Source organism: Phoxinus phoxinus (assembly GCF_949152265.1).
Source record: "Phoxinus phoxinus genome assembly, chromosome: 25".
NCBI lineage: Eukaryota > Metazoa > Chordata > Actinopteri > Cypriniformes > Leuciscidae > Phoxinus > Phoxinus phoxinus.
The window spans coordinates 22,822,079-22,840,132 of record NC_136900.1 but is presented as its reverse complement, the minus strand read 5'-3'; the positions used below and the strand labels follow the sequence as shown (position 1 = coordinate 22,840,132).

The following is an 18,054-nucleotide window of genomic DNA, read 5'->3' as shown; positions in this document are numbered from 1 at the left end:
AGCCTCATTGGTCTGTCACTGCTCGTCAATGTCAGAATATTTTAGATGACCAATCAAATCAAAGTAGGCGGGCTTTATGTTCACAGACGCTGCAGAGCGCGAAATTTAGCAGAGCGACTCGACGCTTCAGTGTACGGTCAAGTGCGAGATAAGATGTAAGTAGCTAAACGTAACATTTCATATTTGACAGTTTTTTTTAGGTCATAAATGCTAAACGGGCAAACTAATAAAGTTCTGTCTAATTTCGCCATTTTGAACTGAAAATAGGCCTATATGTAACGTGACTCATGTAATGTAGCCTAATATTTACTGTCGTTGTGAGGGGACAAGAAACATTAACAAAGCCGTTTTCATCATGTTAGGCACACGATTAATAATGAATGCGTATTGCATACATATTGAGAATATAATAAAATAAAAAATTGTAGCCTTTAGTAAATTAAAAAAGCTCAGCTTTAGGAGGGGAAGAGAAAGGGCAAGATGAGGAGACTGAGAAAAAAAGAAAGGATGATGGAGATGAAGAGAGAGCAGGTATTGACAAATAATCTACTGTCCACTAACATGGTTTTAAAGCTATTTCTTATCCATTTTTTTGGTCACATGATATGCACATATCAGTGAAATAAAAAATGTGAACCCCCTACCAACCTCAAATTTAGGACCTCTTTGATTATAAAGCCCTGTATTAGGCATAAGATCAATAATGAATGTGTAGCCTACATATTGTGAATGAATTTAATAAACTCAGTTACCTAGCTTTCCTAGTAGATTTCAGTAAATGAACGCGTCTGAGTCTGAGACAATGATTCATAGGCAAAATCAACCTATCAGTTGACTATGTTTACTTTCTTCACTGACAAACAAAAATGAAAAGCCTACATCAGTCAAAGCTCAACTTTAGGAGGGGAAGGGCAAGATAAAAACAAAGAGAAAAAGAGTTTGATGCTACTGAGGAGAGAAAAATAATCAGCTGCCAGTGCCCACTGACATGGTTTTAAAGCTGTTGTTATCCAATTTTTTTGGCCTTCAAAACATCTTAAAATGCACGATCAGAAAAATCACAATTTTCTCGGGGAAGCCCCGAACCCCCCTAACTAACCTGCTTCACATTAAGGACCACAATGATTATAAAACCCTGCCATTGCATGGTAATGAAACTGGTTAATAGTGAGCTTTTTTTTTTTTTTAAGCATTTTAAAACATTTTTTATCATACCCTTATTGGGGGCTTAGCCCTCCTAAAATGAAAATCCTAGAAACGCCCCTGCTACCAACTGAATATTACGTTCTAGCCCCTCCCATTCCGAGGGCGTTTTAACTCCTACGGTGGCCGTATTATTTCAAATCTGCCGGCAGTCGAGAGTAATCTCCCCCTCGCATTCGTCACGGTGCCACTGAGTGTAAAAACGCGAAAGGCGAAGCTTGAATTTCCAGGAATGTCCCTCTTTGGCTAATGTATTTTCAAGATGGAGGCGCAACATTGCTTCAACCATTTGAGCTGCTCACCATTATTATAAATGGCAGATTTACGCTTACGAGAATACTTGATTAGTTGGTAGAAGTAATTATACATTAATGAGCACATATACTTTTAAAAGAACAAATTGTTTTTTGCTAAGAATCAACTTTTACAGTGTATCAATTACACAGTGTAGCTTTAAGAACGGACGGACAGCTTTTTTCTGAGTGAGTCATGCCCGACTTCCAGCTTCCAACCTACATGGTGAAAAGTGCAAATCCATTAATGCTCTTGCTCTTCTTAACAGCTTGAGATGGAAATGTCACAGTTGAGTGAATCCTACATTTGGCTTCATACAAAAAGTGCACATTCAAGAAGCTGCTGATTACTGAGGGATGTTGTATCTGCAGAATGTGTTTGCCAGCTGGCTGCTGACATAATTGAATCAATATTGATCATTAATTAACAAAATTGGTCTTAAGTAAATTAATAAATACCAGAATCTAATTAGGTAATTGCTATTACCGGTAAGTAATTGCTGATAAGTAAGTGCTACTTGCTAAGTGCTAAGTGCTAAGCCATTACTTGGAGGAACCGATATGACTGAGAGGTTTAAGCATGTTTCCCGCTATGGTTCTCACAAATTTACACCTTCACTTTCCATTAAATTAGACTTGACTGCATTCATAACTCATGAATGTCTATTCAGGTCTTAATTAGTACCCTATGGACTATCTTAAATCCCTACAATCCCTCATAGCTGACAACTATAAATCTCAAAGGTATTTCATGTCATACTGCACAATGACGTGTTGACACATTCCTGCACCGGCCGATATTGATTCAGCACCACGTACTATTCTTTGAGATGTTTCAGATTCAGTTACACGATGTTGTGACCCAGTTTCATCCAGATGTTACTGAAAGAGTTGTGGCTTTCGGCTCTAGGACTCGTAGTATAAGAAGTGAAAAGGAGCTTTCAGTAGCTGTCAATGTATAAAAGTTTCAGATATTTCAGTATCGATATGTAATAAAAAATCTATATTTTTGACAACACTATTGCACTTAGTTTATTATTTCAGATGCCTTTTTAAAAGACAATTTAAAAAAAATTATATTATATAAAATTCAACCTGCCAAAGTGGCTAGTAGGAGTGAGACAAGGCTTAGATTAAGCCAGAATTAGGCCTTAGTTCAATTAGAACATTTAAGTAGATTACTGATGTGCATCTTTAGACAAAACAATGGCACTATATTTTAAGATATATCAGTGCAAGTTGCTTTTAGTTAAAACAGCTCAAACATGCATTTTAGTCAGGGACTAGGGTTAAAGGAACACTCCAATTTTTTTGGAAATAGGCTCATTTTCCAACTCCCCTAGAATTAAACCGTTTTAGCGTTTCCGAATCCATTCAGCCGATCTCCGGGTCTGGCAGTAGCACTTTTAGCATAGCTTAGCATAGATCATTGAATTTGATTAGTCCGTTAGCATCTCTCTCAAAAAAATGCCCAAAGAGTTTCAATATTTTTCCTATTTAAAACTTGACTCTTCTGTAGTTACATAGTGTACTTTTTCTTGACCAATATGACTAGGAACTATACTCTCATTCCTGCGTAATAATCAAGGAACTGATGCCGTACCAGCAGCGCAATGAGAGTAGTTCCTAGTCATATTGGCCTAGAAAATTGCAACTTTTAATTTTCTGTCGGTCTTAGTACACGATGTAACTACAGAAGAGTCAAGTTTTAAATAGGAAACATATTGAAACTCTTTGGTCATTTTTTTGAGAGAGATGCTAACGGTCTAATCAGATTCAATGATCTATGCTAAGCTATGCTAAAAGTGTTACCGCCAGGCCCGGAGATCGGCTGAATGGATTCGAAAACGGTAAAACTCAACTGTTTAACTCTAGGGGAGTTGGAAAATGAGCCTTTCCAAAAGAAGTGGAGTGTTCCTTTAAGCCTTGTCTTTGAAACCGAGGGATACATTTTGATAATTTCATGACTTACTAATTGACAATGTAACTATGCCGTTGCATGCTTATATATACATATATATATAGTGAAGTGATATACCACAATTGAAAAAAGAGATGGTGAGAGACTTTTTATTTTGTAACAAGTTATGAAAATAACGTTAGAATAATGACACTGACATATAGCCTCACAACATCTAATCTGACCGCACCTGATACTGAATCAGGACAAAGCGGTTTTCTCAAATACATTTTACTTAAACTGCGTCTGACAGAAGACCCAACAGCATTCATGCATGTCTTTCAAAATAAAAGTCTCGCATCAGAAGAACATGTACAGTAGAATAAAAAATGTTGTTGTCATTGTCATTTCTTTGACTACACACTCTGCAGCCCACTCAAAATTATCATGCCCACCCGTTGAGAAACACTGCTTTAGAGTCTAGGAAGTGTCATTGAATTCATTGAATGCTATGTGCTAATGATAGGTGGTCGCTTCAGGCTATTAATAACCCTGGAGCAAGTGTTTCTATGGAATTGTTAAAAATCAATATTTCTATGGAGAAAATGAATGGGAATTTTGCTCTATAGAGACTGAACTGTCCCTGAATATTAACCAGAGACTGTAGTAGCTATCATCATCTCTCGCCTAGAGCAAGTTTGCTCATTGCCTCCGAACCAAACTAGTAGCCTATATAGCCGTGTGTATAGAAGGAATGGCCTGGAGACTTCCTGACATGGTCCATTTCTCTGCTGTGAGGGATGAGACACCTACATGACCTTTATGTGCTGGGAAGGACTGAAGATACCCAGAAATGCCATTAGAACTAAATTTCATTTGTGTCTACAATGGGTTGACAAGTTCAATCCACAACTACATTTTCAGAAAGTCTAAATCTTCAGTATCATCCCTTGAGTTCTGCTGTATGAAGCTATCAGCTATTTTATTTTATGTATGCTATCGTGTCTACAGTTCAATCACACTGATGGGACTTCCTTCCCATACTGAGTTTGCTGTCTGCCAAGGTTTGCCCATTTTCTGCTGAAAATGGGAGAATTTGTTTTTTGGTGTCCTCTATTGGCCTCCAGGTTAGTATGTTCTGCTATATTCTTGTTGAGTTCATTTGTGATTCTTTAACTTAGCTGTTGTTCATTGAAGAATATATGTTGAATTGAAATCTGTAGATCTTTTAAAAGAGCAATACAAATCCTTCCTTCGGATGAGATGTTAAACCGAGGTCCTGACTCTCTGTGGTCATAAAAATCCCATGGCACTTCTCGTAAAGAGTAGGGGTGTAACCCCGGATTTGTCAAAAATTAGATTACTACATTTTGTCCAACACCATTTGCAATGATGCCAGTAGGCAGTGACCATGTTGTGTGAATTTGTTGTGAATTATCTCTTACAAAATTGTTTCTGATAAGAGTGCAAGCTGCTATTATACACAGTCTTAACCATTATTTAGGGAAAAATAGGTGTTATTGCATGCTTTAATAAGAAGAACCCTGTATGACATCTCTAACCCCATGTAACAAACATGTTTGCTGTCCGCCCTATTCTTCTGTGAGGTAACTGTGAAAGTTAAGGTGTCTTACTGGATATGGAGGTGTACAGGGCAAAGTTCTGCAGGCTAGTGAGCTCCTTTCTGCGGGTATCCTCCACACTTGAGCAGAAGATGTGTTCCCAGGCATACAGCTTCAAGAGTTTGATACCCCGCAGCAATTCATTGGTCTTCTTCAGCCGCTCGCTGGAATACTCCTGAGGCCGTCACATAAATTATACATTAGTTACAACACATTAGAATCTCTATATTTGACAGGCTTATCATTTGGACAAGCTCTGGCTTTACTGCACAAATATCAGTCGTATTTGAACAAAATTGGTATTTGCACAGTCACTTCACTGCATGTTATCAAGGAAAGCTCACCAATGTGCTTTTCTGTGCATCTGATAACTTGGTGGCCACAAAGTACTGCACCGGAGCCAGGAGGGTGATGACCGTGGCCCCTATCAAGGCACTTATTCCCAGGAGGTAGTAAAGGAGGATGACTCCCACTATGATCTGAAACCAAGAGGAAAATCAGGGTTCCTACACATTTTCCATTTCAAAATTCCATACTTTTCCAGACTCAAATTTCAAATCTTCTCTGTAGATTTTCAGACCATATTCAAAGTGCCCCTATTATGCTTTTTCAAATATTCCCTTTCATGCTATGTGTAATGCAGCTCTCTGCAAAGGTATGAAAATGAAAGAGCACGCAATAAATTAAGTTATTGTTTCTCAAAAGAAAGAATCGACTTTGAACCACCTAAACCGAGTCATCAGGAATTTGAATCCCACTTCCGTGACGGCTACACGTCACTGGGTAACCAACCCGGTCACACTAAATGCGCCCCTAGCACCTATTGTGTTTATCGTGCAATTTATACGCGAGAAAGATTTTTTCCGTGCATAGGATACGCATGGGTAGGTTTAGTAGTGGTGTGGGGTGCATGTGTATTATACGTTTGGTTAGGATTAGTGGTGGGCTGCATGTATATTACATGCAATAAAGTGTGTATCATATGCATGCAAAAACTGTGTATCCTATTTACGTAAAAAATAATTTTTGCATATAAATTGCACGATAAACACAATATGTGCTATAGAGACGCATTTTCATGAGATCAGGCTGGGTAACACATTTGCCTAATGCCCACCTATGTTCTATGCTGTCCGCCCATGAACAACTTGACCTGCCCTCAAACAATGTACACTGTATCTTTGTAAACACTTTCAAATGATGAGGATGTGAAGAGTCTGGTTAAAATTACCACAGCAACACAACAGCAGTATAACCTTTTGACCAATGCTTCTCAAATCTCCATGAAGTCTAAATTAGGTTTACAAAACGCTTATCCATTAAAGATAGGACAGTACCCACTTTATCAGTAAGTATGATTATTTATTGATGTATTTATTTTCTATTGGGTATTCTACTAGCGTATCACTGAGAAACGTTCTGCTCAAATCGTGCTTGCGATGGAGGTTCGGGTTGAATAACTAGTTCTTCAAATGTTTAATCGGACTCGGATTGATATGGTAAATTACTGTCTTTACAGTGTGTACAATCTATATAGGGGGTAATATGGGTGTTTAGCTTCCGACAAGCACTGTAGACCAATCACAGCAGAGTAGGCTCGAGACAAAGAGGAATTTAAAGAGACTGAATCATCGAACCTGTGTTTGAGAATCATGAAAAATGTGGGTATGTGCAATGTATATTATGAGAAAATGAAAGTGTTTTTTGTAGGAGATCTCCAAAGCAAAATTGGTATTTTCAGTCCCCCCAAAAATGGTTTTAAGCCAGTTATTTATATATTCTGCTGTAGTGTCAGTAGACATAGGTTATATATAAAACAAAAAATTGTAATGCGCAAGCATGCAAAACAATTCCCGAGCACATGTGAATAGTTTCTCGAGGGCACAAAAAAGTTTAGCATATACACTACTGTGCAAGTCTTAGGCATGTCAGTATTTTCACCCATTTTTAAATTCATTAGATTTTCTATTATAGAAAACTAAACAGGGGCAATAGTCTGGAAATGCAAATATTTTTCCATACTCTGATTTCTTTTTTCCATACTTTTCCAGACCTGGAAATTACTCAAATCAAATTCCATACTTTTCCATACTTTTCCAAACCCCGTAGGAACCCTGGAAAATGTACGTCTGATATCAATTTTACATTCAGTAGTACTTTTTGTGTCACAGCAAGTGATAAAGATGTGCCAGGTATTTTTATCATCACAAGAGACAGGGGTTTTCATAGTTTGTGATGCCAAGATGCCACAAGTATGATGATCCCCCTTTCTAAAATATAAAGTAAGCTATATAATTTCATGCATAAAGACACATTTAACTACCTGTAAAATGTTAACTTTGTATTACGTTGACACTGAAATATCATTTATAAATGTCAAGGCAGTTTTACAGAGGTTTCTTTCATTACATAAAATGCAGATTTATTCTTTATTTATTTCTGTTAAAACTAGGGCTGTCAACAGAACATAATAATGGAAATTTATCACATAATTGAAAATGCAACATTATCAAATTCTGTAAATGTGCTTAATTATTATCTTTATATATAAATATTATATATATCTACATATAAATATAAACATTTAATTAAAGTAACATTTTAAAGGGATAGTTCACCCAAAAATGAAAATTAGCCCATGATTTACTCATGGCCGTCTGCCGGAGGCTAGTTACTTTAGTTCGAAGTTTTAAAAATTTATATTTTTCTTACGAAAACGCATTTCTTTGCTTTAGAAGGCTTTTCCCCCATAGCTGTGTCGAGCACTTTTATCATGGATGGATGCGCTTTGATGGACTTCAAAAAAATTATACCCATTGACTCCCATTATAAGGCTTGGAAGAGCCAGGACATTTTTTAATATAACTCAGAATGTATTTGTTTGAAAGAAGACTTCAGGGTGAGTAAATCATTGGTTAATTTTCACCTTAGGGTGAACTATCCCTTTAACTTCAATTGCGTTTAAAAAAACAAGTAAAAAAATGTTAACTGAAAAAAATTACTCAAATTTTTCCCAGACACCTTTGTGGACCCCTGGACCCCAGTTGGAAAACATTCTTTTGTGTTGTGAAAATGAAGAAAAAGGAGAAAAGATATTATGAATAGCTACTATGGAGAAGCTGAGCATGTGGTTTGTACTTAAAAGCAGCAATAAAAAAAAAAGTTTACTAAAAATAAAGGAGCCGCCTTAGGGAACTAATCAAGGTTTGCACAAAGGCAGCCAGGAGTAACCCCAAGAGCGGTGTACGTGCCATGCTCAACGTAGGGATTGACTAACTGGAGACTTCCTGTTTGTGAGACTTTGGCTGAATCCGAAATCGCCCCCTAAACCCTCAATCCCTATTCCCTACATTAGTCCACTAATACAGTTCACTCTAAGGAGTGAAGGGAAAAAAGGGAGCGAATTCAGACGGTCATTGAGTGTACACCGGCTGTCCACTTGTTATTGTGGTGAAATATGGGATTGAATGAGTGCACTCGATAACGTCCACTATGGTTTCGGACACCACTATATATGGATGTCCCCTCGAAAAATGCCCTATATAAGGTTATAGGGGGCGATTCCGGATTTAGCCTTAGTCAAATGTGTGTGTTTGTGTCATCGCGGTCGGGCAGAAACCTTGTATCTCCAAAATTGCTACTTTACAGTTAATTAAAAAAAAAACACTATTTTTAAACAATTAAACACTGTGACCTTTGGACATCCGTGTTTTGTCTGTCATTAGAACGGCCGCATCTGAGGCAGTAAGTGCATCGCATTACGTGTTCATCAACTTACAGGTTATAAAGTTTATTGTAGTCTATGTGGGCGCTAAGTTTGTTCGGTCATTTGGCCAAAATCTCATGTTATTAAAGATGAAGTTCTACGCACAAGCTATTTAAGACAGTCTAGCAATTGTTGTCGAGTCATAGCCAATACGAAGACACTCCTCTCCTTAAACACATAAAATATTAGCCTTTATATAGTGTTTCTTGAGTAATGCAAACGCTGTACTTATTCAAACAACCAGTTCTTTATTTACCCTTGCATTGCAAACAAGCAGAGACAGTCCAAACTGTTTGCAGCACTTTATTCACGATATGAGTGTGTGGAGTTATGAGGTTTTGACTGACAGTTTGAGGAGCCAATGGAGTTACAAGATTTAGTCAAAAGCTCTTTTTAATACTTTTCATTGGTTAAATATTTGCAAAACCCACAGACAGATGTAAAGGTTGACCAATAATAATAATTTAAGAGAAACGATACAAGGTTTCTGCCCGACAGTGATGATATTCTCACACACACACACACACACACACACACACACACACACACACACACACACACACACACACACACACACACACACACACACACACGACAATAGTTCTCTAGGACTCTCATTACTTCATTAGTAGTCTGATGACTTAATTATTGGCTTTGTTGAATTTTTGGTCTGCCACAAATGAGTGCATTTTTATCTAAATTAGGACACTAATATCGTCATCATTCAAGAGGGGGGGGGGGGGGGGGGTAGATAGATAAATTACAGGAAATTATTACATCCATAAAGTGTCGATGAAGTTATTTATATTTGTTAATGATAGAAAGAACATTCTTTATTGATTAATAATGGCATCTACACAAATTGGCAAATCCAATAATTAAACAAAGGAGAGAAAAAAATATCATCTTCTAAACTTGAATGAAGTGAAAACCCAAATGTGTTAAAGTGTTATCTACAAAAAATGAATATGTTAAATCACAATTAAATGTATTAATTGACGGACCTAAATCAGGCATAATATAAATGTATATGTATAAATGACAGGGCAGTTATAAAATAAAGCAAAGACAAAAACACACACAAAAAAGAGCAAAGCAGAGCACAACAAATCAAAACAGTAAAACAAAACACAAAAAGCAAAATACAGAACAATAAAGCAAAGCACAAAAAAACTTGCAAAGCAAAACAAAAAGCAATTTAGATTAGATATTAATCTAATTCACATATTCAGAATCTCTGATCTAAATAAAAGAAAAGGGCACAACCTTTACATCATCCTTAGATACAGGGAAACTAGTCTAGTTAAAATCAGATTATACTTCAGAATTAATGGACTCTTGCTGGGATTGGACATGTTGCACACAAAATCTCTTCATATGTGGGTCAAATACAGATAACATCACAGATAACAAATCATGTGATGAATACCACATTCGGCCAAGACAGCAGAAGGTTTCAAACCCATAATTACACGACGAGGTGTGCAGTGGGGGGACGGTATAGTTGCAATCCCATCATGCATACTAAACGGATGTAATAAACAATTCCATAATTCAAATACTAGAAGCTCAGACTTACCTGAACAGGCATTGCGAACAGGTTGGGACACAGGAAGAAGAACCACATCAGTTGGTTAGTGTCTATGGCGACGAGGTTGCAAATCTGGCCCACCGTCATTCCCCCCATGGACATGTTGGAGGTGCAGAGACGCATTATTTTATTGAAAATCTTTGTCTGTAAGTAAAAATTAATATCATGTTATTATGACTTGAACAGTCAAAAGTTCTGCATTCATTGGCTGTTTTTTTCCGATAGATCGATAGACCGTTGTGCTGACCTGAATGGCTCCTCTTAAATTGATTCCAGTCTCGATGGCAACGAAGTAGGAGGCCTGGAGGAAAGTTCTCTGGAGGAGCAGCGCGAAGAACAGGAGCACGGCGAGGACGTAAGCATTGGCGAGGAACTCCTGGGAGGAGATGAAATACATTCCAAGATGCTTCACCTGCAACACACCAAACCAATTAGCTTAACAAGCCTTGACAATCCCCTGTAAATTTAATGATAATATAATAATACGTTTATTTGATATAGCGCCTTTCTCAAACCCAAGGTCGCCAAGGAAACACAACAACAAACAACCAAAACAATACAACAAAGACAAGTTATCTGTATGAAGCTATGAGTTTGGAGTGGAGAAATGATCATTAAACAAAAAGGTCTTGAGATGTGCTTTAAAGAAGGGAAGAGAAGGACAGTCACGAAGAGGTTGTGGGAGGCGGTTCCAGAGTTTGGGGGCCAGGGCACTGAAGGACCTGCCACCCAGGGTGGAAAGTCTGGAGCGGAGGATAACCCGGAGATTTTGGTCAGAGGATCTTAGTTTTCATTTCTACATTTTACATGCTAAACCAGTTTTTAAAGCTGCAGTCCATAACTTTTGGTGCTCTAGCGGTTAATAAACAGAACTGAATGTGTCTTGCGGAAGAACATTGTAGCCGGAGCTACTTCTCTGTGTTTATGTCTATGACGAGTCACGGAGGTACTGGACTACTCCACAGCGGTACGACCCGTACCAGTCTAAAATAGTCCCAATATAAACACTTATTATAGTTGTACCGTATTGATTCAGGATAAGACAGGATAAGACTTAGCCTGGGAAAACCCAGACCACTCTCAGTTGTAACTGAGTAAGGGTCTGGCAAAGCTCCATAGACAATTCATTTCCACAGGGGCGTCACCAACGGACGTCGGATAGATCTAAAACCAATCAGAGCGATGAATGACATGACGTATGCAGAGCGACGGAGAAACATCTCGAGACTCTCAGCAATTCTCTGTTTGTGTTAACGAAAATGACAATTTTAAATCGCTTGAAACAGACGCGATAGCTGATTCAAACGAGTGATGTTGTGATGTTCCACGGCGGCATCCATCTTTGTAATGTATAAAATCTGCGTCACCGTCTCTGCTCTGTCGTCATCGTGTAAAGCCCACCCCAACGTTTCTGATTGGTGCCGCGATTTCGACGGATTGGAAATGGGTTTCAATGGGCTCTTTGCCAGACCCACTTGCAGAGCAAATCTATATTTGCCGGAAGTGGTCTGGGTTTTTTCCAGGCTAGATAAGACTCGCTTATTATATAAATGTTGTACATTTTAAACAGAAAAACTACTCGGCACTATCCTGTCACCAACAATCTTCCTCCAAAGAGAAAGTACAGCAAAATAATTAGAACTCTTATCTAAATATATCATGTAATTAAAGATTAGAGCAGCGACACATAAGTCAATTAAACCAGCGGAAAATAAACACTGCTGACAGAACAGAAGTCTTTAGACAACTTCTTCAACCGTAACACATTTTGTTTTCTCTATTATAAGCCATCTTTGAATATGACATATTTATAATTGAATCAAGACGTTCAGTTATTACTTACAGAAGTGTGTCCGCTCAAATAGGATTTAAAATGTTGTTCTTGAGACCTTTCTTCTCTTAATATCTACTACATTACCTGTAATTATAAATACTTTAGTTTAGGGTCAACTAGTTGCTTATTAGCATGCATATTACTAGGATATTGGATGTTTATTAGTACTTTTAAAGCACATATTAATGCCTTATTCTGAATGAACATATTCCCTACCCAGTACCTAAACTTAACAAGTAGGCTACCTTACTAACTGTTAATAAGCAGACATTAGAAGTCAAAAGTCCTATTAATTATAAGTTAATAGTGAGAATTAGTCGCAAATCTAAAGTGTATAAAATGGCAGATTTTCTCATCCATTCACAAATAAATAAAGGGACACGATGGCCTTGGCTTTTTCTATGCAGTTTCTCTGTTCATTCATCTCACATCAATGTTTCGCCATCACTAACTCTGAAGTACATTACACCATACAAAGACGTCCGAACATCCGACATCTGAGAGCCAGACAGAAGGCTGTTCAACATTTTAATAATTGACAACAGAAGGCATTGCGATAAAACACTTTGTAACACAAGATGAAAATGTTACATGAAAAGACGCAGCCATGACCTGAAGTCAGTCCCTCACTGCAACGGTTTCGAATTTTACCTTCAAAATACCTCCGAGAATAAAAATGGCATGTTCTTGACTAGTAAGTACACTGTAAAATAATTTTTTGGTTTAATTTAAAAAAGCAAGTTACCTTGTTGCCTTAAAATTTTGAGTTTGTTGTAATAAAAAATTTGAGTTAATACAATGAAGAAGAATGGTTTAATAAACAGAAACTCAAAATAGTATGTTATCTTCACACATTAGTTATCGAAGTTGATGTGACAAAAGATAAAAAGTTGTGATAAATCATGAAAATATTTTTTTACAGTGTAAACAACACAAATACTGAAAACCCCCTCATCAATTTCAGTGTCAGTGGTGCTTTTGCATTCGGGCCGATAAAAATTCAGTGCAAATTCTTGGTTGTTTTAATGTGGCTTGGATGGGTTTAAAAGATAGCAATGCTCTCACCGGTGGCTGAATGGTGTGGTTCTCTTTACTGAGATGGTGCACGATGCCTGAGATGCAGAGCGGGCCGGCAAAGCCGAGAAGATCCGCCAAGAAACGGTAGGTGATGCTGAGGAGCAGAGGTCTCCCGAAAGCCTGTCGCAGAGCCGTCCAGATCCACTTGGACCCCTGCGGCTGAGAGCCATGGGGCCTCTATAGGTAGCAGAAAAAAATAAAGTCAGATATAGAATGAATAGAATCAAGATTTTCTTGAATGCATCTAAATTATTCACTACACAGGTGGAAGACATACAGTAATATCTCTGTTCGAAAACCTAGTGAATGTGACGCAGGCAAATTCAGAAACTATGGACAGATGGATCCAAATGTGTAGCAAGAGAATTCAAATAACTCAAAAGCTACAAAACAAAAATGCAGGTAAACCGAAGTGAATGCAACAACAGCAGCTATAGAAAGAGAATACCTGACAAACAACATGGGAAATACAAGGGCTATATATACATGCTAACAAAGGTAACAACACACCGGTGGATGCAATCAATGAAACAAAAGTACTACAAAAGGTACTATAAAACTAATCACAGGAAAAAGGAAACTAGAAATGCAACATAAAAAGTCCAGCATGTAAACGTGTAACAATTAACTTAATACTCAAGTCAGCTACCTTCTAAGACTAGACAATGTTCTACATAGGCAGCAACTCCAGCCATTGTTCTTGTCGATCTGGATGCCAAGATGTGAGTTAGCATGTTGCTAAACTTACTATGGGCTTCTTGAAGCATAGAAATCATACACAAATACTGGGTAAAACTGACCATTTTTTAAATTAAATTAAACAAATGATATACTTTTTTTTTTTGTATTGAATGAGATACAAGTATATTTATAGACATATATCTCAACTATAATTGCTTGAAAAGAATAGTTAAGTGCAAACTGAATGCAATGTTTTCAGACACTTAAAGGGCACCTATTATGGAATTTTGAAATTTACCTTTCATGTAGTGTGTAACATAGATCTAAGTGAACAAAAACATCCTGCAAAGTTTGAAATATGAAAGTGTACCGTATATAAAGTTATTGTCTTTCAAAAGTAAGAGTCGACTCTGAGTAATTTTTATGAATCGTTAGGAGACCAAAGCTTTTTCTCTGACTAGATGACGTCAACTTGTCGAGTTATTTGAATACGATACGCTCACTTATTGCGCTCCAAGGCCAGGGAAAACATCAGGGCGACGAGACGCTGTGTTCTGAAGTGCGACTCAAAAGCAAACTTTTTTAATCTGCCCAAGGAGGAGCATTTGAAGACTAAGTGGCTACAATTCATATATACAACTATACCACAGAAGTATAGTCCGAGCCTTGTGCTTTGTTCGCGCCATTTTGAAGACGATTGCTTTACCAACTTAAATGCAATCAAACTGGGATTCGCGAGCCGGCTGATATTGAAGGAAGGTTCAGTTCCAAGTGTATTTGCATCAGCTTCCTCCTCCGTATCACAACCTGTAAGTGTTATTAATAATTGTTGCTTTTATGTTTTATGTAGCATGCTTAATAATTATTTTGTTTGTTGTGTAAGCACCGTTTAGCTTCTAGGTCTTCAATGACAATTGTATTGAGATAGCCTATGTGAAGTGTTTGTCGTTGTTTTCGGAGTTGTCTTAAAGAATAGAGTAATACCTCGTAGTAACGTAACTACATTTTATTTTTATTTTTTTTGTAAAAACGTTATGTTTATGCATCGGGCTAACGCAAACAAAGACTGATTGTGCTTTTACAATATGAACTCTGGGCTATGCTCTCTAACATAACATTACATTCTTTATCTTATTTTTAGTTTTTTACTACAAACTATAAAGCAGTGGACTATAATAATTATTATAACACAATTTAATTGATAAAAGCATCATTGTACTCCGTGTTAAACAATAAGTATTATCTCTGTAAACACTGCTGGGTCATCTGACCAATCAACGCAGATTAGCGTCGCGCAGAGGAGGGGTTTGAAAAATGAGTCGTTGAACGATTCATTTGGGAGTCGGTGAGCAAATCAGGTAAAAATAAATGCATATTATACGAAAACAAAAGTGTTTTTTGTCATTGCATGCATGTAAAACTGTTGTTGGGGACTCCCAAAACAACATTAGGAACATTTTAAATGTCATAATAGGTGCCCTTTAAATGCATGTTAATTGAATTTAAATTAGTTGAAATTTATATTAAATGCAATTAGCTGATAAGTGTGTTTTTTGTTTGTTTGTTTTTGACCCAGTGCATCTTTATTTGTAATTTCTTAATTACTTCTATTGTCTTTGAAATTTGATTAAAGTTTACTGCTGAATTTACAGACGAGCATTTATGGTAAACTAAAATATATTTTAGTTATACTGTATATGTGCTTTGTTATGTTAGTCAACGTATCAAAATAAGTGTATACTTCTTTAAGGCAAAACTAAATTGTACTTAAATGTGTAAAGAAACAGTCTTGAAAGTCTACTCTCTTTAAATACATTTAAGTTTTATTTCATTGATATAATATTACCTGCAAGTACAATTTTTTAAATATACTTTTAAGATCTGATAAACACTTCAAACGTACATTGACATTCAATTCAAGCGCACTTCTTTTTTACAAAGGTGAGTTTGTCGCAATACACAAAGGCCTCGCATGCTTTATCAGCAAATTATATGTTATGCAAATTTGCAATTTAGACAAAATTAGGTATCACAGAAGGCATTTATTATGGTGCTGCCAGCTGCCTTCATTTAGTAGCAATCTTTGCTTTGAATGCACTACAAATTAAAATGCTCTTTAGATATGCAGCTGCCTAGCTTTTTTCCTCTTACTAAACTGCTTATGGATTATAATTAACTACTGAGAAATTAGGAACTTTCTTGTGTTTTGTTATCTTTGTGCTTAGTTACTGCATACAAGGTGTGACATTTCCTCAAGTCAATGTGAAACCCTGTTTATAACCTGTTTTTTTTTTTACATCTCTACAAGTGCATTTCTGAAAAATGCCGGACATGGATTGATTTCATCATTTGGGAATTGATTGGATGGTGAAAAGTGGGTGTTACATACCAGAACGGAGCCAGATCTGATGCAAACCGTGAACTATTGCACTAGAGGACGGAATCAATCATATGTAGCATTTATCATGTCCTTTACTAATGGAGCGCATCACATGACACGTGACAGATGTCACACGCATTTGTGCCGCACGTGAGAACTGTCACGTTACGAACTCACAATATCTGTTTACCTGGAGCTGAACGCACAAACGCGTAACCGCACACATCACGTGCTATTTATTCTCACGAGCACAAAGATACAGAGGTCTTTCACTCCGCTGAGGGTCAAAATGTCACAATGTTCACAGCCCAAAAGGATCATCTTCCGTCATTCAGTGTTTTGAAGACACGTACGCTCATTTAAGTATATTCCACATCTGTCGTGCTGTGGTTTGTGACGTACATGACTTTTCACTTCATCATCAAAGAGAGAGCAGCAATACCCAAATCCACAGAGAATAGACTAGTGTGTGTGTGTGTGTGTGTGTGTGTGAGAGAGAGAGAGAGAGAGAGAGAGAGAGAGAGAGAGAGAGAGAGAGAGAGAGAAATAATTTATTTGTTAGTCTTCGATTAGACGAATTATGACTATTTATGAAATACTGTAGTAATTCAGCATTATTTCTGCAGTATACTACACACAGCATGTGATTTTTCATATTTGTTCAAGTTTTTTCAAAGTTATCTGGTCTTTAATAATGTTCCCAAACATTATCTATACATAGTTCATGGAATGTTCGTCTTACAGTTTTTAAATGTTCGTTTTAGAACTTTCAGAGAACATTAAAAAATAACTTTCCCATAATGTTTGCAAAATAATTAAATGGAATGTACCCTTAATGTTCACATAACCGAGACATTTTTGGAATGTTTTGAAATAAGAAATAACATTTTCATAATTTTTGCAAAACAATCTTATTATATTCATATATTCATCAGCTGGGATGGGACTAGAGAATGTCTGGGACATTAAACAATATCACAGGGAACAAGGAAACTCAATTACTCACTAGTTCGCTTTCACAGCCTTTTAATCGTGCTTTTGCAAACTATTATACCTCAAACTTTCAGGGAAAATGTTATACAGAACGAAAGAGTTGTCGGAAGCTTGATGACTGTGACTTCTGAAATTTACTGCTGCCGATTTTATGATGAACAAAATGTGTAAGAACCATAAACGTTTGTTGGTAAAAGAGTCTCCTATCCTTGTTTTGTGACAAAAAAGAAAGAGGTTTTGCCTGAAAACAGTAATAGTAAAAATATAAAATAAAAAAACTATGACAGATTCTTAAAATGTACCTTCTGGGTTTCAAAGGCCACGCGGAGCCTCAGGTAGTTTGTTAGAGCTCTCATAGAGATTGGAAGCCTGCCAATGACCTTCAGGTCGATGGGGCGTCTGTGTGCTGAAGTGATGAAGGTGTTCATCCACCAGTATGTGCTTTTGGACAGCAGGTTTACAAACGGCTGCAGGAATCGAACCCCCAGGTCCTGTAAATCCTCCGGGGGCTTCACCTCAGGGGCGTATGCGAAACACATATAACGCTGTAGAAAAACGTGAGAAAACCTTGTCAAAATTGTACACGAAAGAAAATGCCAGTTCAAAAGCAATGTTTCCAGTCTCAACATTAAAGGGGTCATGTCATGACTGATCAAATCAGATTTGCCTTGATCTGTTGCCATATAGAAGGCCTTTGTACCATTAAAACATCCT

General features: G+C 37.1%; 1 protein-coding gene across 3 annotated transcripts in view; it reads right to left on the bottom strand.

Moving 5' to 3' along the window:
- The window catches only part of abcc8 (ATP-binding cassette, sub-family C (CFTR/MRP), member 8), a 72,427-nt gene that overhangs the window by 40,962 nt on the left and 13,411 nt on the right, over positions 1–18,054 (bottom strand). For all 3 annotated transcript variants that reach the window (XR_013796612.1, XM_079604359.1, XM_079604360.1), the window contains exons 6-11: positions 17,643–17,885; positions 13,275–13,463; positions 10,623–10,787; positions 10,364–10,519; positions 5,363–5,497; positions 5,031–5,193 (exon numbers count right to left, since the gene is read on the bottom strand). Coding sequence is in view for 2 of the 3 variants with exons in the window: in XM_079604359.1 (XP_079460485.1) it covers positions 5,031–5,193; positions 5,363–5,497; positions 10,364–10,519; positions 10,623–10,787; positions 13,275–13,463; positions 17,643–17,885 (1,051 nt within the window). In the remaining variant the exon portion in view is untranslated. The remainder of the gene's footprint in view (positions 1–5,030; positions 5,194–5,362; positions 5,498–10,363; positions 10,520–10,622; positions 10,788–13,274; positions 13,464–17,642; positions 17,886–18,054) is intronic.